The sequence below is a fragment of the Gracilinanus agilis genome, chromosome 3 (assembly GCF_016433145.1).
Source record: "Gracilinanus agilis isolate LMUSP501 chromosome 3, AgileGrace, whole genome shotgun sequence".
Taxonomy (NCBI): Eukaryota; Metazoa; Chordata; class Mammalia; order Didelphimorphia; family Didelphidae; genus Gracilinanus; species Gracilinanus agilis.
In genome coordinates, this window is record NC_058132.1 from 511,654,195 (window position 1) to 511,679,422 (window position 25,228).

A 25,228-nucleotide genomic window follows, 5' to 3' on the forward strand; every position below is an offset into this window, starting at 1 on the left:
TCTCTCTCTCTCTCTCTCTCTCTCTCTCTCTCTCTCTCTCTCTCTCTCTTTGGACTATGTCTTCTCCAATGTGGGGAAGGGAGGAAGGGGAGGAGATACCTGGGAATTTAAATTTAACAACAATAAACAAATAAATTAAAAAAAATGAAAAAAATGTTATGCTTTGAGTCTGCAATTCCCAGAGAATAAAATACTGAGAAGTCACAGTTTTTAAAAGAAGCCACGGACCTATCTGGAGTCAAGAGACATGTAGTTGAGTCATGGTTGTTGTTTCTCAGCTGGGTTACATGAGACCTGTCACTGCATCTCTCTGGGCTTCAATTTTGTCAATTGAAAAAAGCATAATGAACTTGATGATCTATAAGATCCTTGAAAGATGCATCATTCTGTGACTCTGAGATGTAGTTTAAATGACAATATAACTTAGTTTTTTGAAAAATATTTTAAATATATTGAATTCATTATTTATAATAATTTGGATATGACATATATGATTCTTATTAAATAAAAATGCCTTCAATGCTGGATCCAACAGACAATTCTTAAAAGTCAAAATATTATTTTGTTAATAGTCAAGAACTTTTAGCAAATTTTAAAATGTTCAACAAATATATTATATAGTTGCTTTGTTCAGAGTACTATTATGGATTAAATTTATCATAAATTTACCTTATTTTAATTATTGCTACTCATTCATAGCTTGTAATTTAAAATTTATAGTATTTGAAAATAGTAAAGTTGAATTTCTTTTAAAGTATTTCACTATCCATATCTTACATAGATTCACATCTAATTTCCCCAACTCCTTTTTTCTTAAACAAATTATTATCTCTGCTTATAATTTAGATGGTGTTGAATCCTGCTTCTTCTAGCAAATTTTTCATCTTTCTAAGATGGATGAGTTCAGCCAGGTACCAAAATGCCAATTAATACAATGAGGCACCCTAGTGGCTTCAAAGAGTTAATACATCTCTCTATTAACTAAAAAGAATCATGTCTAATGTTAGAAGTAAAGAAATCAAGAATAATTTACAGAGGGGTGCTAGAAATTTTTCAGCACTATATAATTAAATATTTGAATATTAATAGGATAATGGCATGTGAAAAAGGTATAGAAAATTAAGCATTCAGTCATGCTCAGTTTTTAAAGAGCAATTTATCAAGTAACTATTGTATTGGTAGGAACACAGGCAGTACTTTTCCATACAAATCTAGATTGTTTGAAACCTGAACACTGCCTATAATCATGCTCTAAATAAAAGGATGATAATTATAATGAGGACAAAGAGAACAGTAATGATAAAATTAATAAAACATTTCTATTTGAATGGAAAGAAACATAAAATACTTTTATAATAAACATATTTTGTATAGCTATATTGTGTATTTTTCTCTATAACATATTTATACATGTTCCTCAACCCTCTCCACCCACATTCTTTTATTCTATATCTTTATCTTTTCCTTCAAAATCTGATTTTAGGGGTATGGCACATTTGGTAATGACCTATATTTATGCCTGTATAATCCATCCCTACATTTTACAATATTTTTACAAGACTTAAAGTATATACAGGCATATGTGAGTTTGGGGAGCACAACTGTCTCCGCGTAAACTGTATGACTCCTCTGCTTTCTTTTTCAAGTTAGCAAGTGTTCCTCTTCTATGTACCAATCCCAAATGATACCAAACCTCTGATACAATGAGAGTCTATCTCTACCATCAATGAAGAACCCTTCCCCCATCACAGCTCCTTAATCTGCATATAGAAATACTGTTTTGCATATACCCACTGCAATTAGAGAATTTGGAAAAACCTGTAAGTCTCCAATTGCACACATTTAATCTGATGGTTTTTGAAAAATGAATGAATGACTTTGAATGAAATTCTATTTTTTATTCACATGTGTTTTCTATTTAGATATAAATATTGTATTATATTTATTATATTATATTATATTATATTATAAATATAATATATATTATAATCATATAATATTGAGATTTGTTTCTATCTGAAAGATTTACACAGAAAATGATAGCTTCTTTAATATAACCTTTGTTATTTGTTCAAATTTATAAAAACATGCACATTTATGTATATATGTTTATATATGTGTATATATCGTGTACATATATATTTCAAGATATATATGTATTTAGAGAGAGAGAGAGACATATTGAAAAATAATGGCTATTCTAGGTTGAACTCAGGTAACCTAAATCTAACTTGCATAAACCCTGAATACAGACTAGCATAGCTGTTATTTTTCAGCATAACTCTCTCTCTCTCTCTCTCTCTCTCTCTCTCTCTCTCTCTAATGCTCTAATGTGTATGTATATATCCTTTCAAAAAGATTTTATTTTAGGAATTCAGTTTCTTTGTAGGCGTGACATATTTTTGGACTAATATGGTTTTATATTTCAACTGGGAATTCTTGCAACTTTAAATTAATGATTCACAACAGGTCAAGAGTTCTATTTGCTCAAGGTCACTAATATAAAGGGGATGAGGGTGATATTCTGTAGACTACTGCAAAATCTACCAAACTATCTTCCCATATCATAACCATGCAAGAAATTGATTTTTTTTCAAAAGGATTTGAAAGGTGGGTGGAAAGGATGAATTAGTCACTTACTAAAATTTTATACAAGAAAATAACTTCAGGTAAAAAAATTCAAATATAAAAAAGATAAAGTAGAATATTTAAATCCAAATAATATTGTTAATTATTAGTAACAACTATTTTGTTCTTTTAGAAGAAATATAATTGCTAATTTTATAATCTTTTAGAAGGATAATGATCATGTAAGGAGTTCTCAGAGTCATAACTAAAAATTTTGGAAATGAGTCAAGCAGTACAAATAGTACCCAAGGCAATGAGCATCCAAAAACACCATAGCAATTTGGAGTACATAGATTCAAGGCTGCTTGGTCCACCCTTCCCTGTGATGCATATGAAAATGGCTCATCTTTCTTTTTAAACTAATTGTTCATCATAACCAGGTGTTAAGGTAAATAGTTTCTTTTTTATTGTTAAATTATTTTTTCAATGAACAAGCTTTATTTTTCTTGCTTTTTCTCCAAACCATTAAAAGGAAGGAAGGAAGGAAGGAAGGAGGAAGGAAGGAAGGAAGGAAGGGAGGGAAGGAGGGAGGGAGGGAAGGAAGAATAGAAGGAAGGAAGAAATGAAGAAAAAGAAACAAAGAAAGAAAGAAAAAAGAAACATCTTTTATCATATAATTAAAGTCCAGTAAAACAAACTGCTTGGCATATAAGAATTTGGTCACTGTATGTGAGGATAGAATTGTAACATAGCAAACAGAATGGCTTTAGTGAAGGCCTGATGCCAATTCTGCCATGCCCACAATTCTCCAAATTTCTCCACTTTTCAGCAAAGCCCAGTCTCTCTCTGTGTCTGCCTGTCTGTCTCTGTCTCTGTCTCTCTCTGTCTCTCTCTCTCTCATATTTATGAGAGAGATGTACATCATTATATGTATGTGTGTGTATATATATATATGCATATATATATATATATTTATATATGTCTGAGAGGCTTATTGATTAATTCTGGCTTAAAGATTTTTCTCTTCCTATACCTAATTTTTAACTCTTTTTTCAGCTTACACAAGGAAAACCCAGAACCTCAAATAACCTGTTAGTTTACTAGAACACTGCTTGAGAATACATACATATTCCCCATATCACAGACCATCACTAAGTACACAAGTCTCCAGTGGGTAATTGGAAAACAGAAGTCTGCTGGATGAGGATGAGCTTGTTTCATGTTCCTCAATTTTCTCTTCCACCTACTGTGTTAGAGATGGGGAAGTTGCCAATTCATGTCTTCATGAGAAAGTCATAAGGAAGCTCAAAGCAATCTTTTCAATTAAACAATGTCTCATAAAAAAGCCCACAGAAGGGAAATATATGTCTTATAATTTCACAGTCAAGATAACAATACTTGAGATTCTAATATGTGTTACAGAATGCTGACTAACATTACAGTAGGAAAAAAACAATTTGCAAACTCATGTTTCATCCTCACTTTTATACCTTTAAGCTTTATTAAGAGTATTGTCTTTGGAGTTTATACCATGAGGTTGCCTTATGACACGGTCTTCCTTTTATTTTCCCAACTAAACGTTCTTGGATAGAGCCAATAAAGATCTTGTCAACTCTTAGGATCTAGGCAAAGAGTATTCAATTGAGTTATGTGTATACTTAAATTGTAAACAATAATTTTTAGTTAATATTAGCTTAAGATCTACATCTCTGATATTCCTATGTGATATTTGTGAAAATTATTAATGGTTATTGAGAAAGAAACTAAGCAACGACCAATATCTCATAATATATCTAAGACAGGTTCATAAATTTTACATAAAGAGTAGTATAATAAAAAAAATTTGGAGGAAAGGAAGAACTTTTAGTTATAGATAGAGGAACAGTTCATAATCAAATCAAAGAAGATGAAATGGGTAATTTCTGACTTATATAAAATTAAGGAATTTTATATAAGCAAAATGAATAAAGCTAAAATTAGAGAAGTAGATATATGAGAAGAAAATTTGTGCTTCAAGTTTTAATGATAAAGGTATGATTTCTGTGAAATATAGGAAACTGACAAATGCATAAGGATAAAAACCATTCTCCAATTTGTAAATGGTCAAAGAATATGGACAGGCAGTTTTACAAGGAAGAAATTTGAGCTTTCAAGAATCATATAAAAATGCTTTCATTCACTAATAATTAGAGATAGACAGATTAAAGTAAGTCTGTTTTTCCTAATGCCTATCTAACACCCAAAGATGATTGAAAAAGGAAAACAGCAAATGTTGGGAGGGCAGTGGAAAAATAGGCACATAAGCTGTGACTTGGAGCAACCATTCCAGATAGCAATATGGAACTATGCCTCAAAAGTCACTAAACTGTGCAATCTTTGATCCCAAAGTCTCTACTCTAACTTGATCAAAGAAGAAAATAACTCCTTTGTGCAAAAATAAACATGTGTTAAATTGAATTGTGAGGAAGATATGTTAATATTTGTCATTTACCTCTAAAGAAATATTGGTAGAATTAATGATATTATGGATAAAGAAATTATTATAGTTCTTTCTGGTAAAGTGATAGAAAAGCTTTTCCTTTGACTCATCCTTCCACTAGATCACCCATAACCCATTCAAAGGGCCAGGGGGAGAAACTGTGGTAGGCAGTGCTCTATCCAATCTTTTTCCTAATACCCCTTTCCACATTCTCCCTGCTCACCGAATCTTCTCCTTTCTCAATGTGTACCTTTATGGGAGGAAGCTTAGAATTGACATTCCATTCATGCCCCTCCTATCAATTCTCCCCTTCTCCTGAGTTATAGACTGTTCATACTACTTGACTGAACAGAAAGGTAGCAACTTTAATCCTCATGGAAAGATGAAGGACCTCCTGGCCTTAGCATCTGTACAATCTCTGGAAAGATCCTCTTGGCTTTACCACTACAATCTCTAGACTCCCAAGTATTGCTATATGACTTACTGATGTATTTTAAGGATCCTGGATTTGATATCTGCTCCCCCCAGAGCATGCTCCAGAACTTCTGGGATTTCCCATCTATAATTCAGTTAAAAAAACATATCCTTAGATTAGAATTAGAATTAAATTAGAACATAAGCTGTGGGGGAGGAGGGCCTCTGTCTTGCCTTTCTGCTTATATCCCTAGTGTTTAGCATAGTGCTTTGCAAATAGTAAGTACTTAATACATATGTTTTTCAACCATCTTCTATCCCAGTGATTCCCAAAGTGGGAGCCACCGCCCCCTGGTGGGTGCTGCAGTGATGGGGGGAGGTGGTAATGGCCACAGGTGCATTTATCTTTCCTATTAATTGCTATTAAAATTTAAAAAAATTAATTTCCAGGAGTGCTAAGTAATATTTTTTCTGGAAAGGGGGCGGTAGGCCAAAAAAGTTTGGGAACCACTGCTCTATCCATTCAACTAAAACAAGTTGAAATCCAGCAGGAAAAAATTCCAGGTGATTCATGATGATGACAATGATGATGACAATGATGATGATGATGATGAACATTCACATTTATATAGCACCTTGAAGTATCAAGTGCTTTCTTCATAACTTGATGAGGTAAGTAATGCAAGTATTATTACATTTTATAGTTGAGGAAATTGAAGCCCATAAAGGTGAAGTAACTTGTCCATAATCACCATGTAGTATGGTGAAAGGCAAAAAGTAAACTATTAATAAAGAGGTTTAAAAGACAAAGCATGGTTCATGAAGGTTATAGTTATATGTCCACAAGTTAATGGAACATAATCACTTTGGGGATGAATTGCTATAATATAGGGAAGTATTAATAAGGAAAAATTAAACACTAGACAAAAAAAAGTTTCTACTATATTCAATATTTCCTCAGATTCTTATCTTTAGTATACAGCATACAGTTTTATTCTAATACTTTAAAATTTTCCTAGAAACTCTAATGCTTAGCTAATTTCCTATTTTGGCAACATCAACTTTCAAAACTTAAAAATTTTTTTAGAAGAAATAAAACACAGTAATAATAACAATGATGTTAGCTAGCATTTTTATAGAGCACTCTAAAGTTTACAAAGCACTTCATAAATATAATCTCAATTTTTCCTCACAATAATCCCCAGCAGTAGATACTTTTATTTTATTTTATTTATTATTTTTCAGTGGAAGAATTTGAGCTAGAGAGAGATTCAGTGACTTGTCTAGAATCATATAGCTAGTCAGTGTTGAAGTCTGAATTTGAACTCAAGTTTTCCTAACTCTGGGTTCAGTGCTTTTACTGTATCATTTAGCACAATTATTCTACTGCAGTTTTCTTAAAAAAAAAAATAGGCGCAAAGGGGAAATAGTACCCGGCTTCTTACCTTCGGGTTCCCTTATTTTCCTTCCCGCTGCAGACTTCCGAAGCACACTCCGTCCTGAGTTAAACAGACTGGTTAACTCATCAAGAGGACTAGTGAGCGGTCTTGAGTTCGGAGGGCTGTATGGTAGAGGAGAGGATGAACTGGAATTGGGTTTCCTGTGCTCAACTTTTGCCACTTTCCCAGGGGAATAGGGCAGCTGAGAAAATGAGCTGGTAGTAACTGCACCGTGAGTAGAATTTGGTTTCTGAGGTACTTTGGACAACTCGGAATTTGTTACTGCTTTCCCAGTACTAGCCAGAAATGGAGCATGAGTTTCTGGAGGGAAGGTAAAATGTGTGGAAGGTCTAAAAGCAGCTGGGGGAGGCACTGGAGGAGGTGGGAGAGGGGGAGGAGGTGGGGTGGAAGGTGGAGAAACTTTGCTGGACACATTAAATATTGTTAGACCAGGGGATGACGGTCTGTCACTGTCACCTTTCTGATTTTTGGAGTACTGTGGAGACAAGGGACTGGATCCATCTGATTGCACAGGATATTTCAGATTGGTTTCTAGGACAGGAAGCTTTTTGACCTCCAGGGGTGTTAAGGGTGACTCATCAGAGGCTGGAGAGCATGTCACTGGGGTTGGAGGAAACACCAAAAGGGGAGGTCTATGAGGAAGCAGATTTGGAAAAGGTGGTGGAATGTCACAAGTATCTCTGAAGGTCCCTACGGTGTGGCTGCTCATGTCCCCATCTTCACCAGCTAGAGGTTTTCGACAGTCAAAAAACAGTGGTGGGGATCCAGTCACGAGGGGAACCATTCCCAAACCACTGTGGCTGCTTTCCTCTGGCAAAAAGTATTTCATTTCTTCATAAACAGACTCTCCTTGATCTGGGCTGTCTGTCTCCATGGAACTATTCTTTATGACATTCCCGACCATTTCGATGTATACTGGCTCAGTCTCTTCCTCTTCCTCTTGGGACATATACAAATTGAGGATTCCCTGATGGGGCCCATCTGCAGAAGAAGCTCTCTGCATCATCATCATGTCCTGTTGACCTACTTTAGTGACAGCACATAAGTGTTTTGCTTCTCCAGGCTTTTGCGCTGATATCTCCTCATACGAACCGCTAAGTTTGGTGTTTGGGCTTCTCTTGGGCTTTCGGGGAGGAATCTTTTTCATGGTGCTGTAGTCATCACTGTGTGGCCTAGGTCGGGTCAACCCTGGAAGAGAAAAAGAGAGCAAGAGAGTTAAAATGCCACAAATAATTGACAGCTTGTACTATGTGTGGATTGAACTCTTCACAGATCTTACTGATTTAAATTCCAATATGTTCCAAACTATATTTCTGTTCTACATTTCAGTTCAGTCTCTTTGGTTCCTAAGCAAAATTCACACTTTATTCTGTGCAAAAGGAGAATATTGATATTCTCAATATTAAGACCAATATCACTTAATTGTTAGAAGATACGATTCAACGGCTTATCCATGAGAAATTTGCATAATGCAATATTTGTGTTTGAGTAGGAATGACCATGTCTTTTGCTCAAGGAGAGTTAGTACATTATGTTGAGATAAAATGAACATGATGACACACAGAATAACACTCTATGTTTAACTGTGATTATCCAGAGAATTTGTCCAAAGTATCTTAGAAACTTAATTTTACTTTTGGTGAATTTTCGTTCAGTTCATTCTCTAAGTTATCATATTCTTCTTTAAAGATGGCTAAAGTTGAGCACAGGAAGCCAAGTTTCAAAAAATCTTTCTGTAACTAAATGCATTTTCTTGGGAAAAAAGCATATAAACTCTTTTGTTTGGCATCAAGGGCCCTTCACAATTTGGCCTCAATCTATCTTTTTAAGTTGATTACACATTTCTGTTTATCTCTGCCTCTATTTGTCTCTGTCCCTGTCACTCTGTCTCTTATACCCTACAATCCAGTCAATCTGTTCTGCTTCCTATACATGATATTTCACTTCTCATTTCCATGTCCTTATATTGTTTGTTTGTTTTTTACCCATTTTTGGAATACACTACTTTACTTCTTCCTTTTGGAATTTCTGGCTCCCTTCAAAGCTTAATTTAAGACTAAACTTCTACAGATGCTTTTCCAAATTCTCTAGTTGTTAATTGGGGAATAACTGTGTAATTATTTTGCCTATAACAAGTATTTACATATTAATGGGCACATTGTAGCCATACAATATGATATAAGCTCACTGAAGGCAGAGACTAGCTCAGTTTTCAATTTTGTATGCATAAGCTTCATACAGTACTTGAAATAGAAGAAATATTTAATAGACACTTTTTAATAAGTGGATCATTGCATTATATGTTCCATATTTTTATAGGCAAAGAAACTTAAGATATCTAGGGGGTAAACTGATTTTTGAGGAGGTCACATAGAAAATTACTGACAGGACCAGGGCTAGAGCCCTTCAATAAGTTAACTAGATTGTTCTGATGGGCAAATAAAAGTGACTGAAGTACAAGGAAGGGGAAATGCTTTTAAGAAACTAACTTTGGTGTCCTTTTTAATGATAAAAATAAGCTAAAAATAATAAGGTATTGATGGGAATAAATAAAGTCTAGTAGAAATAATCAGAAATCTGAGAGTGATTGAAAAGAAGAAAGAGAAAGAAAGGAAATATATGGCAAAGTAGCATTATATACTTTAGTAATCAATTAGAATCAAAATAAGGTGGCAAAAAGGAGTTAAGGGAGCAATGAAGATACCTCTGATGTATAGACAAAACAAACACAATAGGCTTTCTTTTTTTTTTTAAACCCTTGTACTTCGGTGTATTGTCTCATAGGTGGAAGATTGGTAAGGGTGGGCAATGGGGGTCAAGTGACTTGCCCAGGGTCACACAGCTGGGAAGTGGCTGAGGCCAGGTTTGAACCTAGGACCTCCCGTCTCTAGGCCTGACTCTCACTCCACTGAGCTACCCAGCTGCCCCTAGGCTTTCTTTTTTGAAGGATGATTTATCTCTTATAAATCTCTTATAAACTAGCAATATCTTATTGAATAAAATTACTTTATTAAATAAATATATCCTCTATAATGATAATTGTTTTATATAACATCATGTTATTGTACAAAATTTATTGAATTTTCAAAATCCTGACTTCCTTCCTTGTTCTGGATTGTTTAGTTACTAGTGCATGTAGAAAGTCTGTTTTGTGAATATCAACTTTTAATATAGTACTGAATTATTTAACTAAGAGAGTGAAGTTTATTGCTTATTTCAAATAGGACCCCTTAATAGTTAGGGTCCTTCAATAGGATCCTAACAAAAAAGAACTGTCAATCTCAAGTTAGTAATGGAAAAGAAAAGTTAGCTTTAAATCAACGGAATTCCTGAGAGAGAACTAGTAAAATGTGGGCATGTCTATAGCAAAAAAAAAAATACTATATTGTTACTTGTTTTTTTTTTAAAACCCTTGTACTTCGGTGTATTGTCTCATAGGTGGAAGAGTGGTAAGGGTGGGCAATGGGGGTCAAGTGACTTGCCCAGGGTCACACAGCTGGGAAGTGGCTGAGGCCGGGTTTGAACCTGTTACTTGTTTTTTGCAATTTCTTTTCGAAAAGTTGATGCTCTATTATTACCTTCTGACTGGAATGACCAATGTTTAGCAGATGTGCTATAGATTCTATGGAAAGCTTATTATGTGTTGAAATAAAATGATCATAATGCCTCCCTATATTCAATTCGGTTTAATGATATATGTTTATTTAGAAATATTAAACTTTACTGATTGATCTGGCTTCAGATGCATTCCAAACCAATCAAGTTCTTTGAAAAAAAATTTAGATACTGAGTTTTAATAAAACAACAACAAAAACAAAAATTCAACAACTTCATGAACTCACCAAAGAAGCCAGAATGATGTGATTAACATAGTCATATTTGGGTGATTAACATAGTCATATTTGGGTCAGATTTAATTGAGTCCAATTTAAACAATTCTGATATGATGACAATGAAAAAAATGCTAAAACTTTGAAATTGTGTCATCATGTTAGCCATCATCCTTGGCTAACTCACTATGAGAAGAAATAAGTATTCACATCCCTACAAAATGCTACTAGGAACTAAAGAATTCTTCCTTCACAAGAATTCTATTTTTATTTTCCCTTTCTGTTTTGGGGAGGAGTTTTGAGGTTATTTTTAAATTGGAGCAAGTTATATGTTATAAGGTTTTAACCTATTTGGAGACTAGACATCTAGAATTTAATCCATAAAAAATAAAAAATTCTCTTTTAGCCAAAGAGGTAAGTAGAGGGTGATCCTACATGTTCCATTATGACAAGCAGCAGTTTTGACCACATTTTACTCCAGGTGCAAAGATTTGGTCACAATTGGCTGACAAATGGAGGGTCTCTGAAAAATTCAGGGATTTACTGGAACTTCATTATAACACTATTTTTGGAGATTATGTTCAAGTACAGCATTACAGGTGGTGAAAGAACACTTAACTGCCTGTCTGGTACATTCAGTAATACATTTCCCAAGACTCAGGACTCAAGGTTCAGATAAATGATGCCTTTGACCAATTTTAAAGAAAATGTAATGAAACTCCAGTTGAAAATTGGTGAGCTAACAATCAAATATATTCCTGGAAAAAATAATCTCCCTCTAACTCTATCAAAAAGACCATAACATATGTATGCATATATGATGTAAATGTACACATCATTGCAAATACACATATGATGGTATACGATTATTTAATTATATAATTCATACATTAAAACATAGCAATATAATACTTTATAATGCCTAGCATAATGTATACATTTTATATAACTATATAGAATGGGACTATGAACTATATACACATACATGTGCATGTATGCCTATATATGTAATAGTTTTAGTGAGTGTTGTTTTCTTCATATGTCATAAAAACAATCATACAAAAATCTAAATTTTTCAAATAAAAATCATTACACCCTCTATTAAAACCCTATTCTGGTGTCTCATAATGGTGTGGAGAATCTTCTAGAAGATTCATCTTCCTTTAAATATTTTATTGTTGCCTTTTGTCTTGACATATGCCATGCATCTCTGTCAATATTTAAGTGACCTCTAATTTTAACTTTTTGGAGACTGTAATACTCTTGTCATTCATTCATTGCATCACTAGATCAAAGTTGATATTAAAAATTGGGCCTTTATTTCAGGAAGAAGCTTGGGCTTATTAAAAGCAATGTGTAATTTCCCCAAAACAATCTGCTCAGCTATCTTGCTCTTATTCATTTTTTGGACCCAGTTAGTTGTCCTTCTCAGTGTCTGTCCAAGAAAAATGAATGAATTAATTGACTGGCTCAATGGGAGGCCCATTCAACCTCATATCATAATCTCAACAACAGGCCTTCTTTATCCACTTGATTTTTCACATGTAGATAGTTAGCCAAATTCTTTAGTGGTTATGGAATTCATTCAGGGAATCTGCAATGGTTCAGTGCCTAATATGATCAACACTGTATCATCTTCAGATAGGAGCATCTGGAGAACCTCATTATCCTCAGGGAATTCCTCTCCCCCTTGGATTTGGCACTGAGAATTCTCTGTGACAATGACGAATATTTTTTATCCCTAATTAGTTACTTATAAACAGAGCTTTACATAAAATTCTTACAACTCTAACACATTTGTATAATTGCAAATATTTTCAGCTGGTAGCATCAAAGAAGTATCTTTTTACATTTAGTCTCTATCTCCTATAACAGAAGGCATATTACAAAATTTGTATTACAGAGTTTTATAGTTTCATTTTGACTATTTTCCTCCCAAGCCTTATTCTCTTAGTATTTCTTTCATCTTTAGATTTATAATGCCATTAATCCCTCTATATCAATACAATCTTTAAAAGATACTATAATTTCAGCATTTACATTATCTTTATCCTCTTCATTTTGTTTTACTGGTCCCCCTTTTTAACATGAATCTAATTCCTCCCATTCATTTATGCTATAGGGTTAGCTGATGCTGTAGACATGCATCGAAAATGTAGAAGCCATCTCAGTTGGTTCCCAGGTTCTAACTAAGGCTTGTTTCTTTCTCTGACTTTCCATCTGTCTGGTCAGGATCTGTGATTTCATCAGGGTGAGGAACTCTCCATATGGAAACACCCTGGCTCTGAGAGATTTGCCTGGTGCCCTTGAGAAGTTAAGTGAGTTGCCCACAGTCACAAAGCTGCTCTCTTTGACTCCTACGTTGGTCCTCTATTGACTATAGGACATTGCTTCTTTGCAAAAATCTCTCTAGTCCACTCTTAGATCTCAATATTGAAAGGGACCTCATTTCGGCATAAGCTGCCTTTTACTTTTTCAGACATTGTATGGAACAAACCTAAACAAAAAAAATAAATATGTATTATGCCACAATTGAGGCATAAGTTAGCACTTCAAGGATCAGTTATAGTGCCCTAAATAGCTTCTGTCTTTGGGTTGTGTAAGGTGGACAACTGGCTCTAAAGAAATGGAGTGTGTAATCGGAAATTCACATATCACCTCAAATAATTTTGTATATCTTATTGTGTGCCTTGGGTCACATATGCATGCGCCTTTCTTATCATTCAGACTCAAAATATGAAATCTCCTTTAATGAAAATACGATCTATTGGTATTGGGATATTATTTGACTGATGCGTTGGTTTATCAGTTTCATAGTTTACTTATCTAGTACAAAAGAATATTCTTTTATAGGTGAGTCAGTGGATAGATCACTAGGCCTGGAGTCAAGAATGCTTGAATTCAAATCCAGCTTCAGGCACTTTTTAGCTATATGAGTCTGGGCAAGTCACTCAACCTTAGTTTCCTCAGACATAAAATGGAGCAGCATCTTCCTCCCAGTGTTGTTGTGAGGATAAAATGAGATTTTAATAATTGTAAAGCAGCTAGCATAGTACTTGGCATCTAGTTAAGTACTATATAAATATTATGTATTATTACACTAAGATGTGTAGGAACTATTTTAATTATCTGCTTTTAAATTCATTTTCTCTCAGTATACTTATGCTTAACTAGGAAAGTTATTTCACTATATCACAATCAATTCTCTTCAAATTTGTCTTCAGATAAAAAACATTTACTTCTCAAATATATTTTTCTGTCTCCTGATGCCACTTTATCTACATATCAATGGGCTCCTTTATTTAAAAGATTTAAACTTTTTTTTTTCTAGAACTTCATCTATCCCTCCACTCTTTGTAATGTTCCTGAATTATGCTTAACAATTTGATTTCCTTTTCTCATTTCATCAACCACTACCATGTTCTGATTAGGCCTTTACTTCCACTTACTTGAGGACTTGATAGGATTTGGAAATATCCATGTCTTTTCTCACTCCTACTTTAGATCTGCCTATTCTGTAATATTTATTCCAGTTCCTTTAACATGGATTCTTCCATCTTAAATAAAACTACTACTAGTGAAATTTTAGCCTCACATTCCCTCTTTATAATATGTTTTCAGTTCCTAATCTGGATCTTTTTTTTTAACATAGCTTAATTCCTATTCTCTATATTTATATAAGTATAATGATAGGATCTACTGATTTTCCACTAGCTCTGTCTAATGCACAACTTGTTTCTTATTTTTGTCATTCCTTTGGTGATCTTTGCCCCACAAACCTACCCTTGCAAGCAACCAAGTTAAAATACCTAAACAGAAATAAAAGAATAAATGAGACTTATCTTGACTACTTATGTGTTTATGAATTATTTAGATGTAAATATCTTTTAGTAAGCAGTGTGTTTCCTCTGTTTAAGATAATACATTGTTGGGGCTCTATAGTTCTAGCATGTGAATCCCTTCCTTTCTAACTGCTTTCCTCTGATCAAATCTAAATCCGTCCCCTGAAAACTCTTTTCCATACTCACTCCATGTTGTTTCTCATATTTGTCTGTTTCTGTATTTACTGTCTTTATGTACTACATGCTAGCAAACATATGATTTTCTTCAATCTTATCAATTTTTAATCATAGGATCATGTATTCAGAGTTGAAAGGAATTTTAGATGTTATCCCCTTATATTACAGAATACCAAACTGAAACTTAGAGATGTTAACCTATTTGCCCTGAAGCACAGGACCCAGGTCAACATGATTTTAGGTCCAGGACTCTTCATTATACCAATATTTGTCCTTCTTCTGCCAACATCTTGAAATCTTGTACATTCCACTAGTTACTTAGGGTAATGGATTACCTCTCTATTTAAAATATTTCTTAAAGAATGATTTCATCTGAAAGCCTACACAGACACATTAATAAAAGTGACTTACTATGCTTAGTATTGCGTTTTACTCCAGACTTCCATAGCTTGTCAAATATCTTTTCCCAGGAGAGTATTTTTATTTGTTTTCAGTGTTTTTATCTCATTGGCTAGATTTCTTTGGTTATTATTTTTTTTAAAAGCAATTGAATTTAATTCTATGGTCTCTAATGTGCCTTGTCTACATTTAAAAATGCTAAAGATAAATAATTACTAATAAATAATCATGATATAAATTAAGTGTTGGCAAACTATGGCCCATGGGTCTACTTCTGTTATAAATGAGTGGAAGATGACTTAGACTGAGTATGCAATTTACTTTAATCAATTAGATAAAGATGTTGCAAAATCACAATATAGAAATTTGTTACCTTACTTTTACAGATACCACTAATTAGAGCTTGCTTTTCATTTTGACAGTGAATCATTTCATTCAACAGCATGCTGAAATTATTTGTTCATCTAGATTCTGATGCAAAGAAAAGCTGATTTTATGATTTTTTTGTTTGTTTTACTTTGAGGGGCCTGGCTTGGATAGAAGGAATTCCCAGTGAGGAAACTTCTGCTATCTATGCATTTCAGCACCTGCTAGACAACTTATACATTTGGGGTGTCAGTTACTGATTGGTTATGTGACTTGTTGGGGTCACACAGCTAATATATGTCACAGGCAGGACATGAGGCCAAGTCTTGATTCTGGTCATATCTCTTCATACTGAAATCATGAAAAAAATCTAATGTTAATAAAGTCCAAATTTGGTGTACTTTATGTAAAGTGCTCTCTCTCTCTCTCTCTCTCTCTCTCTCTCTCTCTCTCTCTCTCTCTCTCTCTCTCTCTCTCTCTCTCTCTCTCTCTCTGTATTGGGGTCGGCGAGGGGACAAGAGGAGGGAGAATATCTTGAATTGTCTTTTTCTAAAAGCCTTAAATATTTGAACAAAATGCTATTATGTTTTCTGAGTGATAAAAGAGTCACTGGTAAGTCAGCAAATAGATTTATTTCCTTTAAAAATATACTAGAGCAACAAGCCTTCTCTGGGGCATCTGAAGATCAGGAGTGAGACCAGGAATAAACAGAAATCATGTTGTTGTCTTCCAATCCCCACCCTGCCCCCCATCTCCATGCTTTCCCTTTTAGCCTAACCTTCATTAGCTGTTTCCTTAGCAGCTGCTGACAAGCAGGCACTAACAGCCTCATAGGAAGCACTCAGTCGTGTGTTGGGGTCTCTCTTTGGTTTGGGAGGGGGCTGTTTCCGTGGTGATGGCAGGCCACTGCTGTCATCCATGCTGAACACAGAGTGCAGGGAGGGAGATCTGATGGATGATCCAGCCAGAGACTGTACCAAGCCATCTACTGCCATGGGGACTGGAACTGAGCTCGAATGAAAATGCTTGGGTGCCCGACTGACTGGAAAGTTGTCTTCAGAGACCTTTCCACCCTTGTCTGGAGCTCTAAAAGGAAAGAAGAAAAACACACACACATAACAGAAGAGATGCCCAGATGCATTATTCAAATGATAACAATGAACCTGTTCATGCAAACGTAATAACAGCCTTTTGGTAAACAATCTCCCAACACCCCTGCTGTGCCTAGAGGATGTGTATGCAGTAATCTTCTGACAAACAAATCCAGATGAAGCTGCTAGCATTTTTCCATTTCCTGCTTTATGATAAATCAGATCATTGGACTCCCCACCCCACACACACACAACCATACACACATAAGTGCAGCTTTCTTAAGTAGTTTCATATTGTTGATCAGGCATTCACTGAATGAATTGTTCACACTCTGATTATTAAACACAATCAAAACCTAGGAATTCAATCTGAATGATAATTTCTGGGAAATCCATCTTAATAGAAAGTTACTGATGCAGCAAATGCTGGGAGTTCATCATGGCTCTCTCTCAAAGGAGTACACTTATAAAAAGCAAAGCATGGAATTATGGGGGTAACCCACACCACTTTCTTATTTCTGTCTCTCCCTCCATGCATCATCAGCCATCATTTAATTATGTAGAGTTATTTTCTCCATCATAATGATTTTCTTTCCCTTTTAGTCTATATGTCTTGTCTGGTGCCAAGTGCATTGCTCTTATCCAATAAACAAATTGACAAATCACTTGGTATTTAATTTTACATCTGGGCAAAGTGAGAAATTGAGGTGATTGTTCAGTTCCAGCAGCGCAAATGATAAATATCCTTCTGGAAGTCATATACAATTAACAGTTAGTAAAAATGATATAGTAATAATAATAATAATAACAAGAGAAGCAACAACAAAATCCTTCCTTTTGGCTTTGTATGCTAGAGTAATCATGTGATAAAAAGATGTCAGTACATTTGTTTTACAGGAGTTTTTGAAGCATTTGCTTTTGTAATTATATTTTTAATGGCAGAACAACAACAGAGTTAGAATTCTCCTAAAAGATATAGCCAGATGCCCATGTAGTAAATGAAATAGCTGCAGATAAAAACTTTGTATTCAGTGTGTAATTTGTTTCACTGTAATGCTTAATTACTGATTTTTCTCTACAAAGGGATTTTTTTGGGTATTTAATCACTGAGATATTTGAAGCTAATTAACCAGAGATGACACTGCCATTTTTACTTTAATAAAAATAATCTGACGTAGGCAGCACAAGCAATAGAATTCTATTTCCAGTGAGATACAATGTGGCATTTTTGAGTTCATATAGAAAAATAAATAGCTCCCTAACAAGTGAATTATGGTCATAGAAAACAGATTACTGCCATTACGTAGACCAATGCTACTATGAACTATAATCCTTATAGTTCATAGGAGAGGAAGGATACTCCATTGTCAGCTGAAACAGGTGGTTACAAAATTTCTATTTCTAGATTAGCACTCAAAGTAGACTTTCAAATGGAAAGAAAAAAGCTTTTTTCACTGGCAAAGAAAATGTGTCACTGTAGACAGTGATCAGAACAGACACATTTCTCTATATCGATTTTATGGTATCTCTTCTCCCCCAAAAGGTCTCCTTATTAATTATCTTGGCAAATTTCCAGAAGGTTCTCTAAGTCAGCATTTATGTTCAGTGTACTTGAATGAAAAAATTAAAAAGCCCAATTAAATCTGTTTGCTAAAAATAGGGCTATAATATACTTTAAAATAAAATCTGAGACGGCCTAAGGCACTGAAAAAATGAAACAAGTACAGCATACAAAATTAACAACCTTCAAAATAGACACTATAGAGAGTCTCGTGAGATGGACATCTGTAATCATGGCCTTACTAAGAAAAGATGTTAATATATTAACAAACATATATAAAATACTCACCTGAAGCTATAATTAGATCATCATCATCATCATCATTATAGTTTTTACCAAACCCACAATTTCTTTACAATAAGAAATTCCCATTGAGGACACTTCCTTTAATAGTTCAAGACTTCACCTGCTCTGCAACTCTCAGAGAGTTTCTGGAAGCTACACAATGTTAAGTCGGCATGTATTGGAGGCAGAACCTGAGCCCATGATTTCTTGGCTCAGAGGACAGATCTCTACTACTACATCATGTTGCCCCTCTAATAATAATCATAACAGCCAAAATGATGATAAAAACAAATACCCCTCACATTCATAATACCCTGAAGGACTTACAAAGCACTTGACATGTATTATCCTCATTCTACAAATCAGGAAACTGAGGCTGAGAGGTTTAAGTGGCTTAGCCAGGGTCTCACAGCTAGGAAGTCTCTAAGGTAGGTGCTCATTCCTTGCCTCTTCTCCACTGATCACTGTTCGCTGATACGCTGAGCTGAGAGCTGTTCTGAATTCTTATGGTGACAGCTGGATGGATGGCGAATGTTTGCTGCACTTACCTTTTGATGCCTTCTTCTTGCTTGTTCCTGCCCTCTACCTTTTCTCTATGGTAAGCTGTGTTCATCTCATTGCGGACCCGATCGTTTTCTCGAGCGATGTCTGACGCATTCTGTATGACCAGAGCGTCGTACGTTTTCAGGCCCATGTCTTCTGTGTTCTGGAGGAAACTCTTGACTGAAGTGACCTCTTGCTGTCTGATGCTCATCTTCTGCAGCAAGTGCTGGCGTGCAAGAAAGCCTCTTATAACTGTCAGAATAGGACAAAATTATGGCTCAATGAGAGTAACATGAATCCAAAATACAGAAGCAAAGTCACAATGACATTAAGCTGAATGACTGATAATGGGTTTACGGACTGATAAATATAAGCGCAGAGTAAAAGAAATAATGAAATATATCGTAACCACATTAAAATGAGATTTAAAAATTCATTAACAGCTATCATAAATTCAAAGGTTATGTTAAGAATATCATTTACTTGGATAGGTTACCAGGAATAATCTTTAGAATGAGGCCTTTTATGTGTAGGTACACACTCTACTAGTGCAGGGCTAAGACAAGAGTGTTATCCATAGCTGGGGCTGGAAAAAAAATATGATCATCTCAGAACAAAATTTCTGGTGGTGAAGCCCTCTGATTTTAGAAAAGGCTGTTCCTTTGATGACTATGTTTACTCAGAATTGTAGTTTAAATATTTCTAGCTTACTAGGATGTATCAAGCTTAGAAAAACTTTAATAAGTGAGAGTCCATGCCATACCACAATGAGGCATTGGTCCAGGGCTTAAGTGGAAGATAACATTGTGTGTGCATGTGTGTGTGTGTGTGTGTGTGTGTGTATGTATGTCCATTTGTATATGTATATTCATATATAGATTTTTTTTAGCCTATGTTTATCTCGCCTTAAGTCCTAGGCCAAGGTTTCATTCAAGAGACAGATGAATGAGAGAAAATTTCATAACTCTGGAAAAAATAGAAGGTACAAATAATAAGTACAAAGAAGGTACAGTCTAAAAGACAAAGGTTAAAAATCTAATAGGTATAAAACTTTAACAATCTGAGAACAAAGTATCACCCCTTCTTCCCATCTTCATGGTCTAATCTGATTATATTCACCCTCATTTCTGGAAAAACACTCAAATATTTGCGACCTACTGACTTTCTTCATTGCTATTAATAAGACTTGTTTAAAATGGACAAAAGAAAGGACATTCTTCAAAACTCTTTAATATCAAATAGATGTTATAGTAATAATAGTATTATCAACTCCCAAGAAGCCTAACTTCAAAAGGTTTGGCCTTCCTAGAAGTGAAATAGTGAGCTCAGAAGATATTTCAGAATTTTAGCAGAAATGAAGAAGGAAAGAAAAGGAAGGAAGAAGGGATGGATGGAGGCATGGAAGGAAGGGGAAGAGAAGGAAAACAAATAAATGAATGAGTGCATGAATGAATAAAAGAAAGAAAGAAATCTGTTTTGCAAAATAAAACTCCCCTTCCCCCCCAGGGTGGTAGGATGAGGAGAGAAGTTGTGATAAGATAAATTTAAAGTATTAACTGCTTTAAATTTTCCATTTCTCTGAAACCAGCATGAATCTGGGGGTTATCTGTATAATCCACTTTGATTACTAGTTGATTACAAGGAGGGGAAGTGAATAAAGTCTTCTACAAGTATAGTTTCAGAAGAAAAACATGCAGACATTTAAAATGCTCAACATTTTTTTCAGATGGCAACACTGAATGTTTATAGTTACTTTGGAATGTAGTGGTACTTTATTAAGTTAAACTGCAAAAGAATCATGCCGAGCTAATTTGAACAAAAAGTAAACAACAAAAGGTACAATAAACTGTTGTAAAACAAAATGAAGTTAGGTTTAAGGGGACCACATGAAAAGAAAAGCAGAATAAAACAAACTGATCTTTATTCATCCTTGTTACTGTTGAAGAAGGAAAGCATTTCTTTTGGAAGGATGAAATCGGGAATAACTCTATGATGCCTCCTTACTTGAACTAAATCATTAATGTGAACAAACCAGGGTTCTCTATTGCTCCTTCCCCTTCCCCATATGACAACAACATTCACCTAATGACATCTGTTTCAAAGAATTTGAGAGACTCCATTTTCCCATCATTATTCCCAACTGTCTTCTTTGATCATTTAAGCTATACTATATAGCACAAATTGGCTCCTTTAGCATAAGATTAATTACTTCAAGAAAATGATTTGGCACAAAAGGAAATTAATTTCCCATTTTTCTTCTGACATTTTTATGAGATTTTTTAAGGTGACAGAAAGAGTAGTAGATTTTAGACTCATAAAACTTTTTTTTCTTTTGTCTAGAAGGTCATAAATACATATACTCAGAAAGATTATCTCCTGTAATATAATTTGAAATTCAAATGATTACATTCATAGTGAAGACATCCAGCTTCATTTTCAAATCTTCCTAAAGGTATAAATGTGGGGATGAGGGTGTAGGTGAAGTGAAGACAATAAAGCTCGCCCGATAATTGGAAACAACTTAAATTCAAACTACAAAAAGGATTAATTTTAATAGGCACAAAACTTGAAACAATATTTTATAGAATGAATTTATATATTTTATAGGTCAAGAATTCTGAGGTTATATAGGTCTATGTCAGGATTATAGGAAATGCTGGGTATGACATACAATGCATAATATAATAGTTGATGAGAGAAAAGAAGAAATAATCTCTGGAATACCCAGAGAGATATTTAAGTTCTTTTTAGTTAAGGAAAAATTGAGTTTGCAATAAAGCTAGAGTGCTGTATCAGTGTCTAAACTATGTATGGTTCTGTCTGAGGTCTATAGAATTACTTATTGTAATGATCCATCTCCATCCCATAGAGATAAAATATATGCTCAAAGTCAGGAGAGTAAAGGCTATTCACAAAGGAACGTTTCAAAAAAAAAGGACTTTCAATAAACCATTAGGGAAGAGCCCAGATTATAGAGGTTGATAATAGTGGAGAATGAAAATTATTCCAAAAAATATGGCAGTACAAGAGGAGGGATAGTGTCTGGATGAGCCAGAAGGGTCAAGGGAAGGCTTTTGCTTTTTAAAAATGGCCAAAGAGATCTGGTAGTATTTGTAGGACCTACTGTGGAGAAAGTGTTTGAGGATTTCTAAGAGAGGGGGAAACATTTCTAGAGCAATGTTCTGAAGGAAATGGGAGGGAAACAGGTTTAAACATGTAAAAGGACAAGAAGAATGGAAGGAGAAAAAGAGAAGATATTGCTAAGAAGTTTTGAGCAATGAAAAACCTGAGTGAGCTTCCAAAGTGTGGCCTTGACCTGACTGAAAAAGGAGCTTAATCACAAGCCAAAACTGGGATGAGTGAGAGTCTAGTTGACAAATAGTGGAAAGAAATAGAAAAGATTTTGGTTGGGGATAAGCTGAGAAACAGATAACTGTAGCATAAAATGATTTGGTCAAGCAGTAGGGGTAAGGAAGTGAGGGAAGAGAGCTGAGAATATGCATAATAAATTTGGAATATGGGAGATTAATTTATTTGTGCTCTGGATGGGAAGAAAACAAATTGTATGGAGACAAGAGCTCGTCAGGATGAAATTTTTCAGGTTTGTAATAGTAAGGAAGGAATAGTAGAATGTCAGTGAAGGAAGGAGGTGATATCTATCAGATGGTTTCTAGAATACATGCCATGGGAGTGTGCTGGACTTAGCTCTAATCAATTTGTGAGAACTATTTTTAAATTTTCAGTTCAAGCATTTAAGCCTCAAAAATGAACAAACAATAGAGAAAAGGACTTAGTTTATCATTCTGTGGATCATCTGGATTTTAAAAATGATGGAAAATGTTAATAATGAAGATTAAGGTTAAAAGTGTTTTTGGACAGACAATCTGAAATTATACTTAGAAAATCCTAGAACTAAAAAATAGTTGAAATAATTAACAATTCACCAAAGTTGCAGGATGTAAAATAAACTCAAATAAGTCATCAGCATTTCTATCCATTATGAACAAAGTTAAAAAGAAGAGCTAGAAAGAGAAATTTCATTTAAAATAATTCTTCCTCATGGGTACACCAGGTCAATATAATAAAAATGACAATTCTACTTAAATTAATTATTTATTTAGTACCATACCAATAAAACTACCAAAAATTATTTCATAGGACAAGAAACAATCATAAAATAATTCATCTGGAAGTCAAAAGGTCAAGTATATAAAGAGAACCAGTGGGGGAAAAATGTGATATCATCAAAATAATTTGATACAGAGTAGAATGGTGGTTCAGTGGAACAAAATGGGTACATAATACACAGTAGAAAATGACTATTGCAATCTAATGTTTGATAAATGCAAAGATCTAAGCTTTTCGGAAAGGAATTCACTATATGACAAAAAATCCTGGGAAAACTAGAAAGCAATATGACAGAAACTAAATATAGGTCAACATCTTACACCATATAACCGTATAACAAAAAGTGGTCAAAATGGGAGCTTGATTTGGACAAAAAGGATAATATACTAAGCAAATTAAGGGAGTTTGGAATACTTTATGTGTCAGATCTACAAGTAAGTGAAGAATTTATTACCAAACAAGAGATAGAAAATATTAGAGGATACAAAATGGATAATTTTGATTACTTTAAATTAAAAAGACTTTGCACAAACAGAGTCAATGCAGTCAAGATTAGAAGAAAAGCAGGAAACTGGGGTAGGGGAGGATTATAACAAATTTCTTTGACAAAGGCTTAATTTCTTAAATAAGTAGAGGGTTGTGTCCAATTTATAAGAATACAATAATTTGTAATAGATAAATAATTAAAGGAAATGAACAGGCAGTTTTCAGAAGAAGAAATCAAAGCTATCGATATAAAAGATGCTTTAAACACTGTTGATTAGAGAAATGCAAATTAAAATAACTCTGAGGTGCCACCACATACCTATGAGATGGGCTAATATGACACAAAAGGAAAATAACAAGTCCCAGAGGGGGTATGGAAAATTTGGGACACTAATGCGCTATTGGAGTTGTGAACTAATTTAACCATTCTGGAAGCCAATTTGGAACTATGCCCAACAGGCTATGAAGCTGTGTATACCCTTAGACCCAAAAATATCACTATCATGGCTACAGGTCAAGAGACAAAAGAAAAAGAAAAGGTCTTATATATACAAAACTATTTATAGCAGCTTTTTTTTTGTAGTGGCAAAGAATTCAGAATTGAAGGGATGCCCATCACCTGAGGAATGACTGAACAAGTTGTGGCATATTATTGTGATGGAATATTATTGTGCTTTAAGAAATGATGACCTGGATAGTTTCAGAAAAACCTTGGAAGACATATGAATTAATGCAAAGTGGAGAGAGCAGAGCTAGGATATCACTGTACATAGTAACAGCAATACTGTACAATGATCAACTAAGAACAACAGTCATTCTCAACAATACAGTGATACAATACAGTTCTGAAGGACTTACGATGAAAAATGCTATCTACCTCTAGAGACAGAACTGATGGAGTCTGAATGTGGACTGAATCATACTTATTTTACTTTCTATATCTTTCTTGTTTGTTTGTTTTATGTGTTCTCTTTTGCAATATGGAGAATAGGTAAATGTTTCTGCCTGACTGCATATCTAATCTATATCAAGGTGCTTTCCTTCTCAAGGTGTGTGAAGGGCAAGATGGACAGAATTGGGAACTCAAAAATTATTTTTGAAATGTCAAAAAAAATTTTTACGTGTAATTGAGAGAAAATAAAATAAAAACAAAAACATATTTTTTTCTTTCAAAAAAGTGTTCTTTGTGCACTTCCCTGCCCTGAGAACTGATTGTTTTCCAGCACTGTTTCCTAAGTGTTCTTCCAGCCTTTGCTTAAACATCTCCAATGGCACTACTATTATCCTTCACATGTAGAAAGTGAATATTTTTTTAAAGTTTAAGTTTTATAGGCTTTAAGTTTAAAAGAATTACATATAGAAACACACATATGTATATACATGTATGCACACATACATATATACATTCATATATAAAACCCATTTGTTGTTTCTAACAGTCTGATTTTTTTGGCCCGAGGTAAGTTCCTAAAGAAAACATTTTACATAGCAACAAAATTTCCAAAATATCAAAATAAGTAAAGTACACACATACTTCCCTAGGCAAGTTAAAAACTCCCCTAGCCTCAGTTCTACATCTGTAAAATGGAGATAATGATA

General features: G+C 34.3%; 1 protein-coding gene across 1 annotated transcript in view; it reads right to left on the reverse strand.

The window, feature by feature from the left end:
• MYO16 (myosin XVI) overlaps positions 1–25,228 on the reverse strand; it is a 719,254-nt gene that overhangs the window by 100,167 nt on the left and 593,859 nt on the right. Inside the window, exons 28-31 of the mRNA XM_044669338.1 lie at positions 19,021–19,267; positions 16,314–16,621; positions 7,958–8,109; positions 6,907–7,918 (exon numbers count right to left, since the gene is read on the reverse strand). Of these exons, the coding sequence (XP_044525273.1) occupies positions 6,907–7,918; positions 7,958–8,109; positions 16,314–16,621; positions 19,021–19,267 (1,719 nt within the window). The remainder of the gene's footprint in view (positions 1–6,906; positions 7,919–7,957; positions 8,110–16,313; positions 16,622–19,020; positions 19,268–25,228) is intronic.